The sequence below is a fragment of the Eubalaena glacialis genome, chromosome 3 (assembly GCF_028564815.1).
Source record: "Eubalaena glacialis isolate mEubGla1 chromosome 3, mEubGla1.1.hap2.+ XY, whole genome shotgun sequence".
Lineage (NCBI taxonomy): Eukaryota > Metazoa > Chordata > Mammalia > Artiodactyla > Balaenidae > Eubalaena > Eubalaena glacialis.
Genome location: NC_083718.1, coordinates 21354848 through 21380364, shown reverse-complemented (window position 1 = coordinate 21380364; position 25517 = coordinate 21354848). Strand labels below are relative to the sequence as shown.

General features: G+C 37.1%; 2 protein-coding genes across 5 annotated transcripts in view; one reads left to right on the top strand and one right to left on the bottom strand.

The window, feature by feature from the left end:
* The window catches only part of MIA3 (MIA SH3 domain ER export factor 3), a 78864-nt gene extending 57904 nt beyond the window's left edge, over positions 1-20960 (bottom strand). The window contains exon 1 of the mRNA XM_061187313.1: positions 20875-20960. Within this exon, the coding sequence (XP_061043296.1) occupies positions 20875-20911 (37 nt within the window). The 5' untranslated portion in view covers positions 20912-20960. The remainder of the gene's footprint in view (positions 1-20874) is intronic.
* Positions 20961-21127: 167 nt separating this feature from the next.
* The window catches only part of TAF1A (TATA-box binding protein associated factor, RNA polymerase I subunit A), a 33612-nt gene continuing 29222 nt past the window's right edge, over positions 21128-25517 (top strand). For 2 of the 4 annotated variants that reach the window (XM_061185334.1, XM_061185331.1), the window contains exons 1-2: positions 21128-21213; positions 22393-22525. In XM_061185334.1, coding sequence (XP_061041317.1) covers positions 22405-22525 — 121 coding nt within the window. In that variant the 5' untranslated portion in view covers positions 21128-21213; positions 22393-22404. Of the gene's footprint in view, positions 21214-22348; positions 22526-25517 lie in introns of all 4 variants that reach the window. The other 2 variants (XM_061185332.1, XM_061185333.1) reach the window with 2 other exon arrangements.

The following is a 25517-nucleotide window of genomic DNA, read 5'->3' as shown; positions in this document are numbered from 1 at the left end:
GACAGAAAAGGTATTTGAAGAAATAATGAATGAAAGCATTCCAAATAAGATGAAAACTCAGATCTAAGAAGCTCGACAAACCCCAAACACAAGAAACATGAATAAAATTAAACCAATGCATGTCAAATTGCTTAAAACCAGTGGTAATGAAAAAAAATTGAAACTCATCTAGAGAAAACAGACACACTATGTACGTAGGAGTAAAGATAAATTTCTCTTTGGAAACATGCAAGCCAGAAAACAGAAGATCAATATATTTCAAGTGCTGGGGTTAAAATATGAAATTCTGGAGTTGTATATCACATGAAAATATTTTTCAAAGATAAGGTGAAGTCTTTTCAACATGTGGTGCTGGGACAATTGAATATCTACATGCAAAAGAATAAAATTGAACCCTACCTTAGCCACATACAAAAATTAACTCAAAATGGACCACAGTCTTAAATGTAAAATTGGGAAGATTGAAAATCCTTGAAGAAAACATCGGGAGAAATCTTGGAGTAGTCAATGATGACTTAGGTATGACCCTAAAAGCATAAGCAACCAAATAAAAAATAGATAAATTGGACTTCATCAAATTTAAAACCTCTGCTCTTCAAAGGATCTAATCAAGACAGTGAAAAGACAACCATATTTGCCATTCATATATCTGATAAGGGACTTAGATCTAGAATACATAAGGAACTCTTTAAGTTTAATAATAAAAAGACAAATAACCTAGTTAAAAATAAGCAAATAATTTGAATAGACATTTCTCCAAAGAAAATATATAATGGTCAATAAGTAGATGAAAAGATGATTAACATGATTAGCCATTAGGAAATCAAAACCACAATGAACTATCAAAACTACAATGAGCTATCATTTCATATCCACTAAGAAGACTATAATAGGGAGACCTTCAAGATGGCGGAGGAGTAAGACATGGAGATCACCTTCCTCCCCACAGATACATCAGAAATACATCTACATGTGGAACAACTCCTGCAGAACACCTACAGAACGCTGGCAGAAGACCTCAGACTTCCCAAAAGGCAAGAAACTCCCCCACGTACCTGGGTAGGGCAAAAGAGAAAAGAAAAAACAGAGACAAAAGTATAGGGATGGGACCTGCACCTCTGGGAGGGAGCTGTGAAGGAGGAAAAGCTTCCTCACACTAGGAAGCCCCTTCACTGGTGGAGACGGGGTGAGGGGTGGACGAAGGGGAAGCTTTGGAGCCGCGGAGGAGAGCGCAGCAACAGGGGTGCAGAGGACAAAGCAGAGAGATTCCCACACAGAGGATCAGTGCCGACCAGCACTCACCAGCCCGAGAGGCTTGTCTGCTCACCCGCTGGGGTGGGTGGCGGGACGGGGCTGGAAGCTGAGGCTCGGGCTTCGGAGGTCAGACCCCAGGGAGAGGACTGGGGTTGGCTGCGTGAACACAGCCTGAAGGGGGCTAGTGCGCCACAGCTAGCTGGGAAGGAGTCCGGGAAAGAGTCTGGACCTGCCTAAGAGGCAGGAGACCATTGTTTTGGGGTGCGTGAGGATAGGGGATTCAGATCACCGCCTAAATGAGCTCCAGAGACAGAAGCGAGCCACAGCTATCAGCACAGACACCAGAGACGGGCATGAGACGCTAAGGCTGCTGCTGCCGCCACCAAGAAGCCTGTGTGCAAGCACAGGTCACTAGCCACACCTCCCCTCCTGAGAGACCGTGCAGCCCCCCACTGCCAGGGTCCCGTGATCCAGGGACAACTTCCTCAGGAGAACACACAGCGCTCCTCAGGCTGTTGCAACGTGGCACTGGCCTCTGCGGCAGCAGGCTCACCCCGCATTCCGTACCCCGCCCACACCCTGGCCTGAGTGAGCCAGAGCACCGTAATCAGCTGCTAGTTGAACCCCGTCCAGTCTGAGCGATGAACAGACGCCCTCAGGCGACCTACACGCAGAGGCGGGTCCAAATCCAAAGCTGAACCCCAGGAGCTGTGCGAACAAAGAAGAGAAAGGGAAACCTCTCCCAGAAGCCTCAGGAGCAGCAGATTAAATCTCCACAATCAACTTGATGTACCCTGCGTATGTGGAATAGCTGAATAGACAATGAATCATCCCAAAATTGAGGCAGTGGACTTTGGGAGCAACTGTAGACTTGGGGTTTGCTTTCTGCATCTAATTTGTTCCTGGATTTATGTTTATCTTAGTTTAGTATTTACAGTTTATTATCATTGGTAGATTTGTTTATTGGTTTGGTTGCTCTCTTCTGCCTTTTTTTTTTATATATAGACATATATATATTTTTCCTTTTTCTCTTCTTGTGAGTGTGTATGTGTATGCTTCTTTGTGTGATTTTTGTCTGTATAGCTTTGCTTTTACCATTTGTCCTAGGGTTCTGTCTGTCTGTTTTTTTGTTTTTTAGTATAGTTTTTAGCACTTGTTATCATTGGTGGATTTGTGTTTTGGTATGGTTGCTCTTTTCTTCTTTCTTTCTTTCTTTTAATTACTTTTTAATTTTTTTTATTTTTAATAATTATTTTTTATTTTAATAACTTTATTTTCTTTCTTTCCTTCTCTCTCTCTTTCTTCCTCCCTCCCTCCCTCCCTCTCTCTCTCTCTCTCTTTCTTTCTTTCCTTCTTTCTCACTTTTCTTCTGAGCCATGTGGCTGACAGGGTCTTGTTGCTCTGGCCGGGTGTCAGGCCTGTGCCTCTGAGGTGGGAGAGCCGAGTTCAAGACATTGGTCCACCAGAGACCTCCTGGCTCCACGTAATATCAAACAGAGAAAGCTCTCCCAGAGATCTCCATCTCAACGCTAAGACCCAGCTCCACTCAACGACCAGCAAGCTACAGTGCTGGACACCCTATGCCAGACAACTAGCAAGACAGGAACAAAACCCACCCATTCGCAGAGAGACTGCCTAAAATCATAATAAGGTCGCAGACACCGCAAATCACACCACCGGACACGGTCCTGCCCACCAGAAAGACAATATCCAGCCTCATCCACCAGAACACAGGCACTACTCCCCTCCACCAAAAAGCCTACACAACCCACTGAACCAACCTTAGCCACTGGGGGCAGACACCAAAAACAATGGGAACTACGAAACTGCAGCCTGCAAAAAAGAGTCCCCCAAAACAGTAAGTGAAGCAAAATGAGAAGACAGAGAAACACACAGCAGATGAAGGAGCAAGGTAAAACCCCACCAGACCAAACAAATGAAGAGGAAATAGGCAGTCTACCTGAAAAATAATTCAGGGTAATGATAGTAAAGATGATCCAAAATCGTGGAAATGGAATGGAGAAAATACAAGAAACGTTTAAAAAAGACCTAGAAGAACTGAAAAGCAAACAATGATGAACAACACAATAAATGAAATTAAAAATTCTCTAGAAGGAATCAACAGCAGAATAACTGAGGTAGAAGAATGGATAAGTGACCTGGAAGATAAAATAGTGGAAATAATTACTGCAGAGCAGAATAAAGAAAAAAGAATGAAAAGAATTGAGGATAGTCTTAGAGACCTCTGGGACAACATTAAATGCACCAATATTCGAATTATAGGGGTCCCAGGAGAAGAAAAGAAAAAGAAAGGGACTGAGAAAATATTTGAAGAGATTATAGTTGAAAACTTCCCTAATATGGGAAAGGAAATAGTTCATCAAGTCCAGGAAGTGCAGATAGTCTCACACAGGAAAATCCAAGGAGAAACATGCCAAGACACATATTAATCAAACTCTCAAAAATTAAATACAAAGAAAATATATTCAAAGCAGCAAGGGAAAAGGAACAAATAACATACAAGGGAATCCCCATAAGGTTAACAGCTGATCTTTCAGCAGAAATTCTGTAAGCCAGAAGGGAGTGGCAGGACATATTTAAAGTGATGAAATGGAAAAACTTAAAACCAAGATTAATCTACCCAGCAGGGATCTCATTCAGATTCGACAGAGAAATTAAAACCTTTACAGACAAGCAAAAGCTGAGAGAATTCAGCACCACCAAACCAGCTTTACAACAAATGCTAAAGGAATTTCTCTAGGCAGGAGACACAAGAGAAGGAAAAGACCTACAATAACAAACCCAAAACAGTTAAGAAAATGGTAATAGGAACATACATATTGATAATTACCTTAAATGTAAATGGATTAAATGCTCCAACCAAAAGACATAGACTGGCTAAATGGATAGAAAAATAAGACCCATATATATGCTGTCTACAAGAGACCCACTTAAGACCTAGGGACACATACAGACTGAAAGTAAGGGGATGGAAAAAGATATTCCATGCAAATGGAAATCAAAAGAAAGCTGGAGTAGCAATTCTCATATCAGACAAAGTAGACTTTAAAATAAAGACTATTACAAGAGACAAAGAAGGACACTACATAATGATCAAGGGATCAATCCAAGAGGAAGATATAACTACTGTAGATATTTATGCAGCCAACATAGGAGCACCTCAGTACATAAGGCAAATGCTAACAACCATAAAAGGGGAAATTGACAGTAACACAATCACAGTGGGGAACTTTGACACCCCCTTTCACCAATGTACGGATCATCCAGAATGAGAATAAATAAGGAAACACAAGCTTTAAATGATACATTAAACAAGATGGACTTAATTGATATTTATGGGATGTTCTGTCCAGGACCAACAGAATACACTTTCTTCTCGGGTTCTCATGGAGCATTCTCCAGGATGGATCATATCTTGGGTCACAGATCAAGCCTTGGTAAATTTAAGAAAATTGAAATCGTATCAAGTATCTTTTCCAACCACAACGCTATGAGACTAGATATCAATTACAGGAAAAAAATCTGTAAAAAATATAAACACATGGAAGCTAAACAATACACTACTTAATAACCAAGAGATCACTGAAGAAATCAAAGAGGAAATCAAAAAATACCTAGAAACAAATGACAATGAAAACACGATGACTCAAAACCTGTGGGATGTAGCAAAAGCAGTTCTAAGAGGGAAGTTTATAGCAATACAATCCTACCTCAAGAAACAAGAAACATCTCAAATAAACAACCTAGCCTTACACCTAAAGCAATTAGAGAAAGAAGAACCAAAAAAAACCCCCAAAGTTAGCAGAAGGAAAGAAATCATAAAGATCAGATCAGAATTAAATGAAAAAGAAGTGAAGGAAACAATAGCAAAGATCCATAAAACTAAAAGCTGGTTCTTTGAGAAGATAAACAAAATTGATAAACCACTAGCCAGACTCATCAAGAAAAAAGGGAGAAGACTCAAATTAATAGAATTAGAAATGAAAAAGGAGAAGTAACAACTGACACTGCAGAAATACAAAGGATCATGAGAGATTACTACAAGCAAGTATATGTCAATAAAATGGACAACCTGGAAGAAATGGACACATTCTTAGAAAAGCACAACCTTCTGAGACTGAACCAGGAAGAAATAGAAAATATAAACAGACCAATACAAGCACTGAAATTGAGACTGTGATTAAAAATGTTCCAACAATCAAAATTTCCAGGACCAGATGGCTTCACAGGTGAATTCTATCAAACATTTAGAGAAGAGCTAACACCTATCCTTCTCTAACTCTTCCAAACTATAGCAGAGGGAGGAACACTCCCAACCTCATTCTACAAAGCCACCATCACCCTGATACCAAAACCAGACAAAGATGTCACAAAGAAAGAAAACTACAGGCCAATATCACTGATGAACACAGATGCAAAAATCCTCAACAACACACTAGCAAACAGAATCCAACAGCATATTAAAAGGATCATACACCATGATCAAGTGGGGTTTAACCCAGAAATGCACGGATTCTTCAATATACACAAATCAATCAATGTGATAAATCATATTGACAAATTGAAGGACAAAAACCATATGATCATCTCAATAGATGCAGAAAAAGCTTTCCACAAAATTCAACACCCATTTATGATAAAAACCCTTCAGAAGGCAGGCATAGAGGCAACTTACCTCAACATAATAAAGGCCATATATGACAAACCCACAGCCAACATCGTTCTCAATGGTGAAAAACTCAAACCATTTCCACTAAGATCAGGAACAAGACAAGGTTGCCCACTCTCACCACTATTATTCAACATAGTTCTGTAAGTTTTAGCCACAGCAATCAGAGAAGAAAAAGAAATAAAAGGAATCCAAATCGGAAAGGAAGAAGTAAAGCTGTCACTGTTTGCAGATGACATGATACTGTACATAGAGAATCCTAAAGATGCTATCAGAAAACTACCAGAGCTAATCAATGAATTTGCTAAAGTAGCAGGATACAATATTAATGCACAGAAATCTCTTGCATTCCTATACACTAATGATGAAAAATCTGAAAGAGAAATTAAGGAAACACTCCCATTTACCATTGCAACAAAAGAAATAAAATACCTAGGAATACAGCTACCTAGGGAGACAAAAGACCTGTATGCAGAAAACTAAGACACTGATGAAAGAAATTAAAGATGATAGAAACAGATGGAGAGATGTACCATGTTCTTGGATTGGAAGAGTCAACATTGTGAAAATGACTATACTACCCAAAGCAATCTACACATTCAATGCAATCCCTATCAAACTACCACTGGCATTTTTCACAGAACTAGAACAAAAAAGTTCACAATTTGTATGGAAACACAAAAGACCCCGAATAGCCAAAGCAATCTTGAGAAAGAAAAACTGAGCTGGAGGAATCAGGCTCCCTGACTTCAGACTATATTACAGAGCTAATCAAGACAGTATGGTACTGGCACAGAAACAGAAACATAGATCAATGGAACAGGATAGAAAGCCCAGAGGTAAAGCCACACACATATGGTCAACTTATTGTTGATAAAGGAGGCAAGAATATACAATGGAGAAAAGACAGCCTCTTCAATAAGTGGTGCTGGGAAAACTGGACAGCTACATGTAAAAGAATGAAATTAGAACACTCCCTAGCACCATACACAAAAATAAACTCAAAGTGGATTAAAGACCTAAACGTAAGGCCAGACACTATAAAACTCTTAGAGGAAAACATAGGCAGAACACTCTATGACATACATCACAGCAAGATCCTTTTTGACCCAGCTCCTAGAGAAATGGAAATAAAAACAAAAATTAACAAATGGGACCTAATCAAACTTAAAAGCTTTTGCACAGCAAAGGAAACCATAAACAAGATGAAAAGACAACCCTCAGAATGGGAGAAAATATTTGCAAATGAAGCAACTGACAAAGGATTAACCTCCGAAATTTACAAGCAGTTCATTCAACTCAATATCAAAAAAACAAACAACCCAATCTAAAAATGGGCAGAAGACCTAAATAGACATTTATCCAAAGAAGATATACAGATTGCCATCAAACACATGAAAGGATGCTCAGCATCACTAATCATTAGAGAAATGTAAATCAAAACTGCAATGAGATATCACCTCACACCAGTCAGAATGGCCATCATCAAAAAATCTAGAAACAATAAATGCTGGAGAGGGTGTGGAGAAAAGGGAACCCTCTTGCACTGTTGGTGGGAATGTAAATTGATACAGCCACTATGGAGAACAGTATGGAGGTTCCTTAAAAAACTAAAAATAGAATTACCATATGACCCAGCAATCCCACTACTGGGCATGTACCCTGAGAAAACCATAATTCAAAAAGAGTCATGTACCACAATGTTCGTTGCAGCTCTATTTACAATAGCCAGGACATGGAAGCAACCTAAGTGTCCTTCGACAGATGAATGGATAAAGAAGATGTGGCACATATATATAATGGAATATTACTCAGTCATAAAAAGAAGCAAAATTGAGTTATTTGTAGAAAGGTGTATGGACCTAGAGTCTGTCATACAGAGTGAAGTAAGTCAGAAAGAGAAAAGCAAATACCATATGCTAACACATATATATGGAATCTAAAAAAAAGAAATGGTTCTTAAGAACCTAGGGGCAGGACAGAAATAAAGACGCAGACATAGAGAATGGACTTGAGGACACAAGGGTGGGAAGGGTAAGATGGGACGAAGTGAGAGAGTGGCATGGACTTATAAATACTACCAAATGTAGAATAGATAGCTAGTGGGAAGCAGCCACATAGCACAGGGAGATCAGCTCGGTGCTTTGTGACCACCTAGAGGGGTGGGATAGGGCGGGTGGGAGGGAGACGCAAGAGGGAAGAGATATGGGGATATATGTATATGTATAGCTGATTCACTTTGTTATAAACCAGAAGCTAAGACACCATTGTAAAGCAATTATACTCCAATAAGGATGTTAAAAAAAAAATTAGCTAGGACTTTTTCTGTGGCCTACCATGTGGTCTACCCTGGGGGTTGTTCTGTTTGCACTTGAAAATAATGTGCGTTTTAGTGTGGTTGAGTGGAGTGTTCTGTATGTGTCTTTTGGGTCTATTTGGTTTATAGTGTTATTCACATCCACTGTTTCCTTATGGATTCTCTTCTTGATGATCTGTCCATTGTTGAGAGTGGGATATTAAAGTCTCCAAGTATTAGTGTAAAAAAAAAAAAAAAGAAGACAACTATAATAAAAAAGATAGATAATAACAAGTGTTGGCAATGATGTAGAGAAACTGGAAACCTCATGCATTGTTGGTAGAAATGTAGAAGAATACAGCCCCTTTTAAAAACAATATCTCAGTTCCGCAACAGTTTAAACACAGAGTTACCATATAACCCAGTAATTCCAATCCTAGGTATAGAACCAAGAGTAATGCAAACATATACCCACACAAAAACCTGTGTACAAATATTCATAGTACCATTATTTATAATAGCCAAAAATGAAAACAACTCAAATGTTCACCCAACTAATAAATTTGTAATAAATAAATAAAATGCTGTATATCAATACAATAGCCAAAAGAAAAAAATGGGGGAAATAATACATGCTACAACATGTATTGATACATGCTACAACAGGAATGACCCTTGAAAACATTATGTTAAGTGAAAAACTCCAGCCACAAAAGACCACATATTGTATGGTTCCATTTACATGAAATGTCCAGAATACACAAATTTGAAGAGACAGAAAATAGATTATTGTTTGCCTAGGGCTGGCAGAGATGGGGGAGTTGAGAAAGGGGTGACAGATAAACGGTACAGGATTTCATTTTAGGGGTGATGAAAATGTTCTAATATTCATTGTGGTCATGCACAACTCTGTGATTATACTAAAAACTGTTGAATTGTTCACTTCAAATGGGTGAGTGTATACTTATGTGAATTATATGTCAATAACACCGTTACAGAAAAATAAGATTCCCATGCCAAAAAGCAAATTTCTAAATATGCAAAACAGAACAAAGCAAAAAAGATGGTGAAATATATTTTCAGACACACAAAAGCTAAAAGCATTCATCATTACCATATCTACACTGCAAGAAATGTTGACGTCTTTCAGCAGAAAGAATATACCAGATGAAAATCTGAATCCACACCAAAAAGTGAAGAGTACAATAAATGTATATATGTGGACAAATATAAAATATATTTCTGTTTAAAATAAATAAAAGGTAAAATAATTTTTCTCATTTAAAAACTCTCTTTAAAAATAATTAGCTATTTAAAGTAAAAATAATAACACTGTACTGTGATGTTTATAACATATGCACATACATATAAAATGTATGACCATAATCATATAAAAGCAGGAGAAGAGGAATGGGAGTATACTGTTGTAAAGACCTAAAACTATAAGGGAAGTGATAAAATATCACATGAAGGAATACTGTAATAAGTTAAAGATGCATATTATGAACTTTATAACAATAGTAACAACAACAACAAAACCACAAAGAGTCATAGCTAGTAAACCAAAAAAGAGACAACACGTTCTCAATTCATCCAAAGGAAGACAGAAAAAGAGAAAAGGAGAACAAAGAACAGATGAGATAAATAAAATGCAAATAGCAAGACCATAGATTTAAACCTAATTTTATCAATAATCACATTAAACATAAATGGTCTAAACACCCCTATTAAAAGGTATAGATTTTCAGATTTAATTTTTAAAAAGAAGACTTGGGACTTCCCTGGTGGTCCAGTAGTTAAGACTCCGCACTCCCAATGCAGGGGATCCGGGGTTCGATCCCTGGTCAGAGAACTAGATCCCAAGTGCCGCAACTAAGACCCAGCGCAACTAAATAAATAAATAAATAATTTTTAAAAAATAAAGAAATAAAAAGCAAGACTCAACTCTACACTTCCTATAAGAAAACACACTTTGGGCTTCCCTGGTGATGCAGTGGTTAAGAATCCACCAGCCAATGCAGGGGTCATGGGTTCAATCCCTGGCCCGGGAAGATCCCACATGTCACGGAGCAAGTAAGCCCGTGAGCCACAGCTACTGAAGCCCATGAGCCTAGTGCCCATGCTCTGCAACAAGAGAATCCACCTCAATGAGAAGCCTGCTCGCCACAACTAGATGAAGCCCCTGCACAGCAACGAAGACGCAACACAGCCAAAAATAAAAAACAAATAAATAAATAAATTTATAAAAAAAAAACAACACACTTTAAGTATAAAGGCACAAATAGATTAAATGTAAAGAAAGATGAATCAAGGTAACGCTAATCAAAAGGAAGCTGGAGTAGCCATATTATTGTCAGACAAAGTAGATTTCACAGCAAAGAATATTACCGGGGTAAAGGAAGTTGTTTAATAATTTTAAAGAAGTTAAATCATCAAGAGGATACATGTATTTTAATTGTTCATCTTAATAAGAAAGCTTCAAAATATATAAAGCAAAAACAGAACTTACAGGAGAACTGCACAAATTTATAATTATAGTTGGAGATTTCAAAAGCCCTCTTTCTCTCAATAATAGATAGAATAATTAGAGAGTCAATAAGGATATAGAAGACTTAAACAATACCATCAGTTTACTTGACCTAATTGATCTCCATAGAACACTACCCCAAAACAGCAGAATACACATTCCTTTTTCAAGTATTTGTGGAACGTTTACCATGATATTGTGGGCCATAGAACAGTACATTTTAAAAAATTTGAAACATACAAAGTATGTTTGTTGATCTCATGGAATTAAATTAGAAATCAGTAACAAAAAGATCTCCACATTTTGGAATCTAAATAACAAACTTTTAAATAACCCATGAGTCAAAGAACAAAATCAAACAGGAAATTAGAAAGTATTTCACAGTGAATGAAATTGAAACCACAACATATCAAAATTGGTAAAATGTTACTAAAGTACTGCTTAGAGGAAAACTTACAGCCTTAAATGCCTATGTTAGAAAACCACAAAGGTCTCAAATCATAACTTCACCTTCCACCTTAAGAAACCTGAAATATAAGAGCAAATTAAAACCCAAGCATAAGAAAGGAAATAATAAACATAAAATCAGAAATCAATAAAATAGAAAGCAAAAAGAAAATAGAGAAAATCAACGAAACAAAAGTTGATTACTTGAGAATCCTAATAAAACTTACAAGGCTCTAGTCAGATTGATCTGGAAAAAAACAAAGAAATGACACTAATTGCCAACATCAGAAATGACACAGAGGACATAACTACAGACATTAGAAGAATATAAAGGGAACATTATGAACAACTTTATGCCAATAAATTATACAATTAAAGTGAAATGTGCCAAGTCTTTGAAAAACACAGACTATCAAAGCTCACTTTAAAAAAAAAAGATAACCTGAACAGCCCCATATTTATTTATTAGAGAAATTAATTGGTGGCTAAGAGAAAAAATATTTTCCAACAAAGAAAACTCCATATCCAGATAGCTTCACTAATGATTTCTATCAAATATTAAAGGAAAAAATAATACCAATTGTACACTACAAACTTCTCCAGAAAAATTGAAGAGAGTGAAATATGTTCAAACCCATTCTACTTATCTGAGAACCAAGCCAGAAAATAACCTTGTAATAATGATATTACAAAAGCCTCACAAATACCAATGCAAAAATTTTTAACATAATTTTAATCAAGTTGATTCCATCAATATATGAAAACTATAATACATCACTACCAAGTGTGTATTATCACAGGAATGCAAGGTTATTTTAACATTCCAAAGCCAATCAATGTAATTTATCATGTGAACATTAAAAAAAGAAAAATAATATTATCATCTCAATAGATACCAAAAAATATTTGACAAAATCTTACATCTATTATCGATAAAAATTCTCAGCACCTTGGGAATACAGGTATTCTGCAGAGATATTATGGGTTTGGTTCCAAACAATTGCAATAAAGCAAATACCACAATAAAGCAAGTCACACAATTTTTTTGGTGCATGTACAAGTTATGTTTACACTATACTGTAGTCTATTAAGTGTGCAATAGCATCATGTCTAAAAAAGTACATTAATTAAAAAATAGTTTATTGCTTAAAAAATAATAACCATCATATGAGCCTTCAGTGAGTGTCATCATAGTAAAATCAAAGATAACTGATCACAGATATGATATGATAATAATGAAAGAGCAATATGATAATAATGAAAAAAATTTGAAATATTGTGAGAATTACCAAAATGTGACACAGAGACATGAAGTGAGCAAATGCTGTCAGAAAAAATGGAGCCAATAGACTCACTCCATGCAGGGCTGCTACACAACTTCAATTTGTAAAAAGCACAATATCTGTGAAGCAATAATGCAAAGCGCAATAAAACGAGGTATGCCTGTAAGAGGAAACATTCTCAAATTGATAGAGGGCTTGTACAAAAATCCTATAGCGGACTTCCCTGGTGGCGCAGTGGTTAAGAATCCGCCTGCCAATGCAGGGGACATGGGTTTGAGCTCTGGTCCCTGGTCCGGGAAGATCCCACATGCCGCGGAGCAACTAAGCCTGTGTGCCACAACTACTGAGCCTGAGCTCTAGAGCGCACAAGCCACAAGTACTGAGCCCACATGCCACAACTATTAAGCCCGCCCGCCTAGAGCCCATGCTCGCAACAGGAGAAGCCACCACAATGAGAGCCTGCGCACCGCAACGAAGAGTAGCCCCTGCTCTCCGCAACTAGAGAAAGCCCGCGCACAGCAACGAAGACCCAACGCAGCCAAAAATACATAAATAAATAAATATATTTTAAAAACCCCCAACCTATAGCTAGTGTCAATCTTATTGATCAAAGACTGAACACTTTCCTTTAAAGATTAGGAAGAAGTCAAGGAGGTCTGCTCTTACCATTTCTATTCTACACTGTACTGAAGTAGTGAAAAAGGCAAGAAAAATATAAAAGGCCTAAAATTGGAAAGGATGAAGTGAAATTTGCAGACAACGACTATGCAGACTATCCTAGGAATCTGCAGAAAAGCTACTAGAATTAGTGAGTTTGGCAAGGTTTTAGGATACAAGAACAATATGCAAAAATTAATTGTGCTGTTTTATGCCAGCAATGAACAATCAGAATGTGAAATTAAAAGCACAATACTTTTTACAATAGCACCCAAAATGAAATATTTTGGGGTAAATCCGATAAAAGATGTGAAAGAACTGAATACTGAAGAGTATAAATTACTGTTGATGAAAATTAAACAACGAAATAAATGGAGAGCTAAACCATATTCATGGATTGGAAGACTTAATATTGTAATAATGTCCATTTTACTTAAACTGATCTATGAATTTAATGTAATTTCAATCAAAATCCTAGCAGGTTTCTTTGTAGAAATCAACGAGCTAATTTTAAGATTTATGTGGAAATGCAAAGGACATAGGATAGCCAAAACATCTTTGAAAAAGAGAAAGTTGGAAGAGTTACACTACGTTTTTCAAGACTTGTTATAGTTACATTAATTATAATAGTGTGATATTAGTGTAAGCAGACACACAATAGGTCCACGGAACAGAGCAGACAGTCTAGAAATAAACCTACACATATATAGGCAACTGATTTTCAACAAACATGCCAAGGCAGTTCAATAGAAAAATGTTAATCTTTATAATAAATGGTGCTGAAACAATTGAATAGCCATAGGTTAAAAAAAAAAAAAATCAACCTCAACCCTTACTACACACCATATACAAAAACTGACTGGAAATAGATCATTGACCTAAATGTAAGAACAACTTATTGAAGAGAACATAGGAGAAAATGTTTGCCACCTCAGGTTTGCCAAGATTTCAAAAATACACACAAAAACCACAAACTCTAAAATAAATAAATCAGTAATATGGGCTTTATAAAAATAAAAACGTTTGCTCTGGGGCTTCCCTGGTGGTGCAGTGGTTAAGAATCTGCCTACCAATGCAGGGGACACGGGTTCGAGCCCTGGTCGGGGAAGATCCCACATGCCGCGGAGCAACTAAGCCCGTGTGCCACAACTACTAAGCCTGCGCTCTAGAGCCCGTGGTCCGCAACAAGAGAAGCCACTGCAATGAGAAGCCTGCGCACCGCAATGAAGAGTAGCCCCTGCTCTCCGCAACTAGAGAAATCCCGCATACAGCAACGAAGACCCAATGCAACAAAAATAAAATAAATTAATTTAAAAAAAAAAGTTTGCTCTCACTTCTACATTCACTGTTATGAAAATGGAAAGGTAAACCACAGACTGGGAGAAAATATTTGCAAAACATACATTCAACAGAGGAATTGTATCTAGAATATATAAATAACTATTACAATTTATTAATAAGAAGACAAAAAACCCAATTTGAAAAAAGTGGGTCAAAAATTTGAACAGACACTTCACTAAAGAAGATACAAATGTGGCAGGTATGTATTAATGTAAGAAAAGATATTGAATACCATTAGTCATTAGGGAAGTGCAAATCAAAACCATAATGAGCTATTATGGCACATCCACTAGAATGGCTAAAATTTAAAAGACTGATCATAACAGATGTTGCCAAGGATGAGGATAACTGGATCTCTCATAACGCTGCTGGTTATAATTTAAAATGATTCAACCACTTTGGAAGACAGTTTGACAGTTTCTTTAAAAATTACACCTTATCATATGAATGCAGTCTTTCCACTCCTGGGTATTCACTCAAGAGAAATAAAAGTATATATCCAAACCAAGACTTGTTCGCAGATGTTCATGGTGGCTTCATTGGTAATAGTAAAAAAACCACACACACAAAAAACAAAAACAAACAAACAAAAAACAGCTGTCCATCAACAGCTAAATAGATGTTAAATTTTGGAATATTGCTCAGCAATAACAAGGAACTATTGATACTAGCAACAACAAAGAAATTCTGAGTGAAATAACACAGACCCCTAAAATAATACACACTGTAAAACTGCATCTATATAAAATTCTAGAAAATTCTAACTAACCTATGACAGTGGTTGCTTAGTGATAGAGCAGGGAGACTAGGGATGGACACAAAGAAACATAAGAGAAAAGACAACAGTAATGAGACCTAATCTTACTAGAGTGAAATGATCCTGTTAAAGAGTAGTGGGAGATGAATTTGGGTGGCTAGGGTAGGTCGGATTTTGAAAGATTATTAATCAAGCACAATAATTTAGACTTAGAATAAAAAACAGAAAGCTATCAGACTTTAAGTAAAGGGATCATATAACCGAAGTGGAATTTAAGCAAGTATCCTGTTCTAAAAGCCAAGGAGAATGAAGATTTGTGTTGGGCATGGCCAGTAGAGTTAAATCCTTTTCCTACAATTAAAAAGCCACGTCAAAGTCATGTCAAAGGGTATGTTCTCCTGGGAGTGCGTCATATACAAGGCAAGGTCTTCTATCACCATGTACTATTTGTCTAGTCCTGACAAATATTATTCCCATTTCTACTGAACAAAGAAAGAAACTCAAACATCTGAAATTGCCAGTAACACATAGGCTTATATAGAAGTTCTTGTTTCCGGTTCTGCCTAATTTACCTTGGCACTATTTTCACAGAAGTCAAATATTTGGTGCTTTGAACAAATACAGAACAAATTCCAGGGTAGGGCCTGGACAACACAATTTCCACAGTGTAGACTGTTTGGCTTTACCTATTTATGGTTTTCAGATAGGAATTACTTCCTTACTAGGACAATAGCATAGGCAGAGAATGTAGTCAAAAGCATTAAACTAGGTATCAGAAGTCTAATTGTGTGACCTTAGGCAAGGTGCTAACTTTTCTGAGTCTCAGATTCCTTGTCTATAACATTGGGGCTCATGGTAAAACTTCATACGTTTCTATAAGAAGCAATGGGAGGGACTTCCCTCCTGGCGCAGTGGTTAAGAATCCACCTGCCAATGCAGGGGATGTGGGTTTGATCCCTGGTCTGGGAAGATCCCACATGCTGTGGAACACCACAACTACTGAGCCTGCACTCTAGAGCCCATGAGCCACAACTACTGAGCCTGCGTGCCTAGAGCCTGTGCTCCGCAACGAGAAGCCACCGCAATGAGAAGCCCGCACACCACAAGGAAGAGTAGCCCCCGCTCGCCGTAACTAGAGAAAGCCCACGCTTAGCAACAGACCCAACGCAGCCAAAAATAAATAAATAAATACATAGAAGCAATGGGATAATATATTAAAATGTTGCCCATTTATGTTGCTTAAATAATTAAACAGCAGAACTTCAGGCTCTTACAGCCAATAGGAATGGTTGATGCTACAAGAGTCTCAGCAAATCAATGACTTTGTCACAGAGGAGACATTTTTTTGATAGTACCTCTACCATGGAAACTGTTCCCTTCTTACTAAAAGGTAGCATGGAGGGTAACAGAACCCCCAAAGTGTGCTTGTGAGGTCAAACGTGCCTTCTGGAAGGAGACATTGAGAGCTGAGAGGGAGAAAATATGCCCTTGATGTAACATACAATCACAGCAGATGTTACAGATCATACACAGCAAACCTCCTGAATGTTCAGCATTTTGATTGATACAAGCAGTATAAATTAGGATCCGGAACATAAATACCATTATGAAGACTGCACTCAAGAGTGGATCCTAAGCAATTGCACACGGAAAGAGTAAGAATTCTCTGCAAGTACAAAAGCTCATTCCAATTTAATTCTACATGGGATTTGAAATGGTATGGAATACATAAGAGGATGAATCAATGACATCAAACTAGAATGATTAAACAGAATCTAAATATAACTTGATATTTCCCTTAGTTCTCACTGATTCTCTAGAACAATGCTGTCCAATAGCAATATAATGCCAGCTACATATGTCATTTAAATTTGCTAGAAGTCACATTAAAATCAAAACGGATGAAGTTAATTTTAATAAATTTTATTTAATCCAATATATCCAAAATATTATCATCTCAACTTGTAATAAATATAATAATTATTAATGAGACATGTTACATTCTTTATTTCATATGATATCTTTGAAATCTGGTGTGTATTTTACACTTACAGAACATCTCAATTTAGGCACATTTAAAGGCAGCACAGCTCTTGAAAGCAGGGATTAAATATTAACACCAGATCCAAACCATATATTATACATATTTGCACATTATTTTGTATACATTTTAAAGAAAAGCAAAGCTTAAAATTGTGTTTTAGGATTTAAAATATTTTTGGCCAACCTCTCTTGGAACTTCTGTGGAAAGAGAAAGAATGATGGTGATTATCTCAAAACCTCCAATTTTTTGTTTGCAATCAGACTTTTGTTATTTTGTTATCATTTATTTTTCATAATTACCTTAAACACATTTACTATTCTTGACAAACATAAACAAACCAAGAATGACATTTAAATGTGTAATAAAACAATTTGCACAAGAGCCCTTATCCCCTTAGGTTGAACTGTAGGAAAACACAGTTGCAGAACATGTAACTTGTTTAGGCAAATGTTTCTCACTAGAGCTCTATTGGCATTTTGGGTGGAATATTCCTACCAGTTGCAGGATATACAAAAACCCTAGCCCTGGCTATGAAATTTTAGTACCATCCTTAGTCATGGTAACAAAATAAAAATTGCCCCCATGCATCCACACCCCCCCCCCAGTAGAAAGGACACCAACCTCCCAGTTGAGAAGCACTGCTTAAGACTTTTGTTAAAATCTGATCAGTTAACAAAGCACCTGCGGTTGTGAATATTCTGTAAAAGAAATGAATTATAATATCAACCTAAGAAAAAAAAATCCCTATACATCAAAGTTACTTGGATCTACAAGGGAGATATTATATATATATATATATATATATATATATATATATATATATATATATAATTAAAACTAATACTACCTTACTAGATGTCTTACATGTCTGAATTTGAATTTTCTCTCCTCTGAGAGGGGTCTTACATTGTTCTACTTCCACATTCCCACATTTGTTCCCTCTTCCACACTATCTTATCTTAAATTTACACCTGAATTAATTGTATTTTTTTCTTTGTATTAATAGTCAAATCATGGATATATTTTGAATTATTTGGAATGACTGTAGAGGATTTTTTTCCCTTTATTCTTAACAAAAGAACATGCTTCTCAATTAAAACTTCGGAGAATATAGGTTGAGATGCAGTATGTAGAGTTATTTGGATAATAATTGTCATTAAGTGGGAATTCCCTGGTGGTCTAGTGGTTAGGACTTGGCTGTTTCCTTGCCGTGGCCTGGGATTGATTCCTGGTGGGGGAACTAAGATCCCACAAGCCGCGAGGTGGCGTGGTAAAAAAAAAAATTGTAATTAAGTAAATATACATCATATTCATGACGGCTGATCTCATTTACCCCTTATAACCAGGTTTCTCCACAATAGAACGCAGTTACTCCTTGGCATTAACAGCTACCAGTTGTATGTTAAAGCACCCAGGAGAAGCAATATAGTCAGTGACTATCATAATGATTGAGATGTATGATGATATCAGTAATTATTTTTAGTATAGATATCTTTTGGATACAATCATCACTAATATGATCATGTATCTTTAAAATTTTATGTATGTATGTATGTATACTAATAGAATCTCTGTTGTGAGCATAAACATTAATCGGTACTCTAGAGCAACTGTTGGCAAACTATGGCCAATAGGCCAAATCCAGCCTGCCACCTGTTTTTGTAAATAAAGTTCTATTAGAACACAGACATTCTCATTCACTTACATTTATCTATGACTGCTTCCGTGTGGCAACAGCAGAGTTAAATAGTAGTAGTGACAGAGAGACTGTATCACCTACAGAGTCTAAAATATTTACTGTCTCTTTAGAGAAAGAGTTTGTTGACCCCTGCTGCAGATTGTAAGTTAAAGGTCAGCAAAAAACCTACACAAATGATTTTTCTTTTCTTATGGCTAGAATGAATTTTATGGAATGAGATCAAGGAGCTGTTAGTTGTCTTGGGCCAAGGTCTCTTCCTTATAAAGGAGCATTTAGGACTAAAAATCTTGACACTGTCTCATGCCAGAGGTGAGAAAACCTGGTGAAGTTCATTTTAATGAGATTTAATAAGTATCTTTTCTAGACAGGTGAATCTAATCCTTCTAATTGGTGTCTGAAACATTCTTTATTAGATTGCAGGGAATTTAATAAAGCTTCACGGGAATAATTGAAAGGTTTGTGGGAATAATATTGTCTAAATAAGTTTGCAGTTTTAAAAAAAATGTAATTCATCATGCTAAGTTGCTCTTTGGCACAATGCAATTGTAAGAACATCTTTTTGTTCCTTAGAACATGTTTTCTCCTCGATTGGAATCTAGAAGTCTTTGGTATGCTTTGCTTTGTTTTATGTTTGCATTTTTGTCATGCCATTTCTTTTTTTTAATCTTGTTTATGCTATCGGTAGTATAGTCATTTTCTTTTTACTCTCTTCTCTCTAACATTTTCTACCAGAATTGTACCATGGAAAAGTAAAGAGGTAGGTAGAGCACAGAAAGATATCAATGTTAGTTCTTAACTTTGTCTTTTGTCTACTGTTGTCTACAGTTGTCTGATAATGTTAAGGTAAATCAGAAATATCTTCCCCATTTTTGTGGGAGAATGAATTTCTAGCCAGATAAAATCCATTCTAGTTTGGCTTTGGTGAAATTATACTTCATAGCAGGGGAAGAAATGTAGCCAGACCAAACCTTTACACAATCAAAGTATGGCTATATTATTTTCTGTGTCCTCTTGGACCACAACTGTCATTTAGGTCAGCCTTGCCTGTGGAGTTAGAGCAGGGGCTTGAGTGAGACCAAGGATTTATGACACAAAAAGCAGCAGGAGAATTTTTCTCACAAGCCCATAGCTACTGCATAGTATTTATGAAGACAACATAAAATCAAGTATTTCAGCATTTTAAGGAATCCCTGTACAAATTCTCACTAGACCCTTTAATCACCTGTACAATATTGTGATTCTGCTCAAATGGTTCACTTTCAGGGCAGGAGAAACTCAAAAGACTCCTGTGGGAGCCCATGCCATTATTTGTGCAGCCTTAGTTATGAACAAAACTCTTGTAATGACTTTAAAGCTGCTTCTCTTTAACTTTCACTACTTAGTCCGAGGTCCGTTCTCTGATGCTACGAAAAAAGTCTGACTCTTCCTTCACAGATGAACCCCCCAAATTTTGTAAATATTGTGTTCCAACGAGTCTCTGCTTTTCCAGGGTCATCTTCCCTAGAACCCCTCAATTTTGCCTCATTTCACATTTAACCATCTTACTTTCAACCCTTATTTCATAAGTTCATCAACGTTCCTCATGAAAAGTGACTCCAGACCGGTGCACAGAACCACTCCCGCTGAGAAGGAAAAGATATTCTCGTCCAAATTTTGGGGGAGCAGTCAGAGTCATTTAAATTCAAAGCTAAACCTTTAATGAAAAAGAAAAAAGATTTCAAGGAAGCAATTAACAGGCTATGCAGAGATTTATCTTGTTAGGGCCACGAGCCGCGCCTCCGAGGCTCGCGGCACGCGCCGGCAAGCCAAGCAGTAACTGAAAGGTCGTCGTACGGGGAACTACTCGAGTAAACTGACATTCTACTATTTGGACTGTTACCCTCATCCAGCCGACCTCCCGTTGCATTAATCTTCATTTGCAACTAAAGTCTCCCACTTCTTTCCGCTGAGACAGACTAAGATGTACACCTGGGTCCAATCCAATGGGAAGGCGGCTGCCCACGGCCACTTCCGGGTCACTTCCGGGTCGAGGCGCCTCCAGTGCCCAATCGGGAGTTAGGGGCGGGGCTGCGTCTGCGCTCCGCCGTAGCGTCGGGGTCAGGTTTTGTACACTTCCGCTCTCAAGTCGCTAACTCCGCTTCCCGTGAGAGTTCGCTCACGCTGGTCCGGAGTCTGGAGACTGAGTTTGGTGTCGCAGAAGAACTCTGGCTTTAGGCAGGTAAGTCCCGCGGTTGTCTTCCATCTCATTGCCTGCGTTCACAGTGGACCGGGAATGGCTGTAGTAGGTTTCACCCGTGTTCTCCTCATATTTTCTCCTGATTCTCTGAAACCTTGAGTTCTGAGGGCGAGCCTGGAGGGGTGGGGCAGCTTTGGTTACCGTGACAACTGCAAGAGACCAGTTTAGGCTTTGAGAATTTGGGAAGGGAGACTTTCTTCTGGAATGACTCCTTAAAATACGTGTGAGTCGGGTTCAAACTCAAGTGTTAGTTCAAACCCGTGCTCTTAACCACAGAATTTGATTTTGAAAGGTTTATTCGGGTTGTGATGTGGAGAATCCAAATTTGAGGCAGGGTAAATAGTTAGAAAGCTAATGCAGCAATCCAGACACAGTTTGAAGGTGTCCCGAGCCAGGGGAGTGGTGTAGAGTTGCGGAGCAGAGAGAAGATAGGAGAAGTACTAGCAGGTAGTACCAGCAGGACCTAATAATCAATTGGATATGTGGAAGGAGGGAGAGGGGTCCTGAGCATCTGGACGGTTTAGTCCAAACTCAGCTTGGCACAAGGCTGTTTTTGTAGATTCTTTTCCCGTCATCTGCCTTCCGTCCCCCTCCTCCACGCACACCCCAAACTCTGTTCATGCCAAGTGTGTTTGGTGTTCTAGTTCCCAGAATATTGTCCTCACCTTTTTGTGACACTGAGCCAGGTTACATAGTTTCACTGAGCCCTTCAGTTTTTTTCAGCATGAAAATGGAAGAAAGTAATACCACTTACCTCCGGATTTCTGTAAGGATTAAATTAGATACTTTGTAGCCCTGGTGTATAGAAAGGGCCCAATAAATGTTAACTACTACTGTTATTATTTGTCATATTGTTTTATTATACATTATTTTGATGTTTCTTCCTCTAGATGACTTTTTTTAAACTTAAAAGGTTAGTATCTTATCTATATTTGTATCTTCTTGAAATATAGTAGTAGTTGCAGTTGTCTTTTTTTTTTTAGTGGGTCATTCATTTTGGCTGCTGCTGACATAATTAAATTCATTTCTTACTTTAAAGGAACTACCAGGTACAATTAATTCTGTTGATCATTGCTATTTATTAGATAAAAGATGGCTGTCTTTCTGTATAACTCAGAAGCCTGTGGATTAAGATGTACAAAAAGTAACTGATATTCTCAGTCTGGAATAGGTATGAGTGATTTCAGTGAAGAATTGGTAAGGCCCACAACAGAGGATGAACAGGGGGAACCGCGTGTGCCCTCTGGTACAGGAATGTGTCTTCCTTGGCTCCAAAAGCATATAGAAACCATAGGTAAGTAAAATAACATATAACCATTTCAGCTCTAACGCAAGGAGATGATAAGATTCAATATGGATACAAAAATGGATAACCAAGCTGGTTCAACTTTCCAAATAAGAATGTATGAGGATTTTTTTTAGGCTGTTAATAAAAAAGAAATAATACAAATATTCTTTTTTTCTTTTAGAATTCTTTTCCTTTGAATTAATAACAGTCTGTATTATGGTAGATACACTTTTTTTTCCCCCCAGTAATACTTACTGAGCATTTATTATATCCCTGGCATTGGTTAAATATTGGGGATACATAGTTGAAGAAGATATGATCTCTACCACTGAGGAGTACATACCAGAAATTTCTGTTGAATTGCATTGAAATAAGCCCTAATAGAATTGATTTATAATAGATTTCAAGAAAGGAATATTTTCTTCTATTTTCATCTAATGTAGAAATAAACAAGTTTTTCTATGGAATAAATTCCTTATCAGAATATATAAAAGAAGCAGTTGTCTGTATGTTGGCATGTTGGGTCGTGTAGTCCTGGGAATACATTTGAACCAGCACTTTTCTAATTGCCCACAAATATATCTTTCTTAGCCTGGCTTTCTTTCCCCTTGACTGAGATTCCCTGGCTCCGAGAGTTTAGCTCTTATTTCTTTATTTTTTAATCTAAATATCATCTCATTTAATTATCTCAGTAAATTAATCCTCAGTAAATCTACGTGCTAGGCATTTTAGGGATGAGGGAACTGAACTTCAGAAGAAGTTAAAATTCTTAATGCCAGTATCAGGAGTCAAATCCAGGCCTATCTGATCTCGAAGCCTACATTGAGATACATATATTGAAAAAAGGGATAATATATGTAAAGTGCCTAGCATAGAGCCTCATGCATAGTGAGTGTTGAAAAAATAATAGTTTACTTCCTCTTTCCTCATTTTATTTTTGCTGAATTAATGTACATGGTTTGAGCCAGGTTTGAATGAATGGTACTTCAGAGGGGATGCTACCTCACCCCTTGTAGGGAACTAGTAATCTAAAGTTTCTGCTAGTTTTAAGGCATACCTGGGCATGTGTCTGTCACCAGTGTTCTATAGAGAGCTTGAGTCAGTCCACAAACAAGTAGGTTTAAGACCAGAATTTACATGCTTAGACATGTTTCATATATTACAGATAGTCTGTTAAACCCCAAATACTTTCTGTCTGCAATGAGAATATAGTTGCAGGTAATATTGACATTGTAGTGGTAATTAACCATAATAGGAAAACACAATTGCCTAACAATTATTTATTTTTTATTCTCTTAAATTTCTTCTGGCGTTTTGAAGGGTGTGTCCCCTAGAATAAAAACCTTGAAGGTGGGCACGAATCTGGAATAAAGCTGTATGTTGAGCACCTAGAATAGTGCTTGGCTATGGTAGTGCTCAAAAAATATTTGCTGACAGGCTGACAAGTTTCCAGGTTATTTCAAGAAAATTAGAAATTAGGTTGATGGCACTGGTTCTTTATTGTACCTCATTCCATCAAATTTATTTTCCTTGACAGTTATTCTTAAAGTTTATCAGCAACAAATAAGATTATCTTTTGCTCACAAAGGATGAAATGAGAGCTACTCCTGAGGTAATTAGGCTCAGTTGGAAGACAGGAGGGGAATTTTCCAAGGATTTATGTATCCTAGTCTAAAGTTGATTTCCAGTTTGAGCTGTGAAAACTTGAGAGGTAGAAGGGAGTCTGGCCTGAGATCAGTTTTCCTTTAGGTGAATAACCGAGGTTTTAGGGAAGAGGTATTTTGTCACTTTCTTGGCCTAGCTGCCTGGTGTTGCTGCTGATACTGGGAGTTTGGGTGTAGATCCTGTTAAATGCAGCTTCTAATTCAGAGAGGTGGCTGGGACATAGTATTCTGCATTTCTAATAAGCTCCCTGGGGATACTAAGACTACATCAGGATCCCCAGGTGATTTGTATGTACATTTAAAAAGTTTGAGAAGCACTGGTCAAGAGAAATAGTCTTTGGGACTTCCCTGGTGGTCCAGCGGTTAAGACTCTGTGCTCCCAATGCAGGGGGCCCTGGTTTGATCCCTGGTCAGGGAATTAGATCCTGCATGCGGCAACTAAAAGATCCGGCACACCGCAACTGGAGATCCCGCGTGCTGCAATGAAGATGCCGCGTGCTGCTAGTAAGACCCGGCACAGCCAAATAAATAAATAAATAAATATTAAAGGGAGAAAAAAAAGAGAGAAATAGTCTTCTACTTTTTTTTTTCCTGAAGAATTAGGTACTATCTTGCACAGTTTTAAGGTACCATCTAAAAATTGTATCATAAGTTTGAGAATTGCAAAAGGCATAATTTTCGGCATATATTGGCACTTTTAAATGAAATTATCATGTGACTTAAAAAAATAATTGGGTGGAATCTAAATAATATAGGGATGTGATACCTTTATCATCCATTTAGTATTTATGAAAAAGCTTTTAATAGATGGAAATATTATATTGTTCCTTTTTCTTTTATACTTTTATTCTTGCCATAAAGTATGTATCTACATTTAATTAATTTTTGATAATATCCTGTGAGGTTTTAAGTATTAAAATCTCTTCTGGATTGAGAAATCATTGTAATTGATTTTTGTACCCACCTAATCAAAATAACATAAGTAGTGTTACAATTTTTGTTAAATTTTAAGTATTAAAGGTAAATTTTTATTGCTTATTTATCTCAATAAAATGGGTAAGGTTATCACTTTTTTCCAGTTCTTATATCTGTGGATGAATATTACGTATTCCTAGAATGAGTAAAAGATTTAGCTTCAATTCTACCGTATTTTGTTTTAATTGGTGGAAATTCTGAGAAAGTTTAGTCACATAAATAACTAGCTGGCAATGAATGGAGTTTAATTATAGCAATGTATCAGGTCTTTGGATTCCTTCTGAATTATTTATGAAAAAATTACATAGTGATCTAAAATAAAAAATTATTAGGTTCTCCTACAATTTTGATAAGCAAAG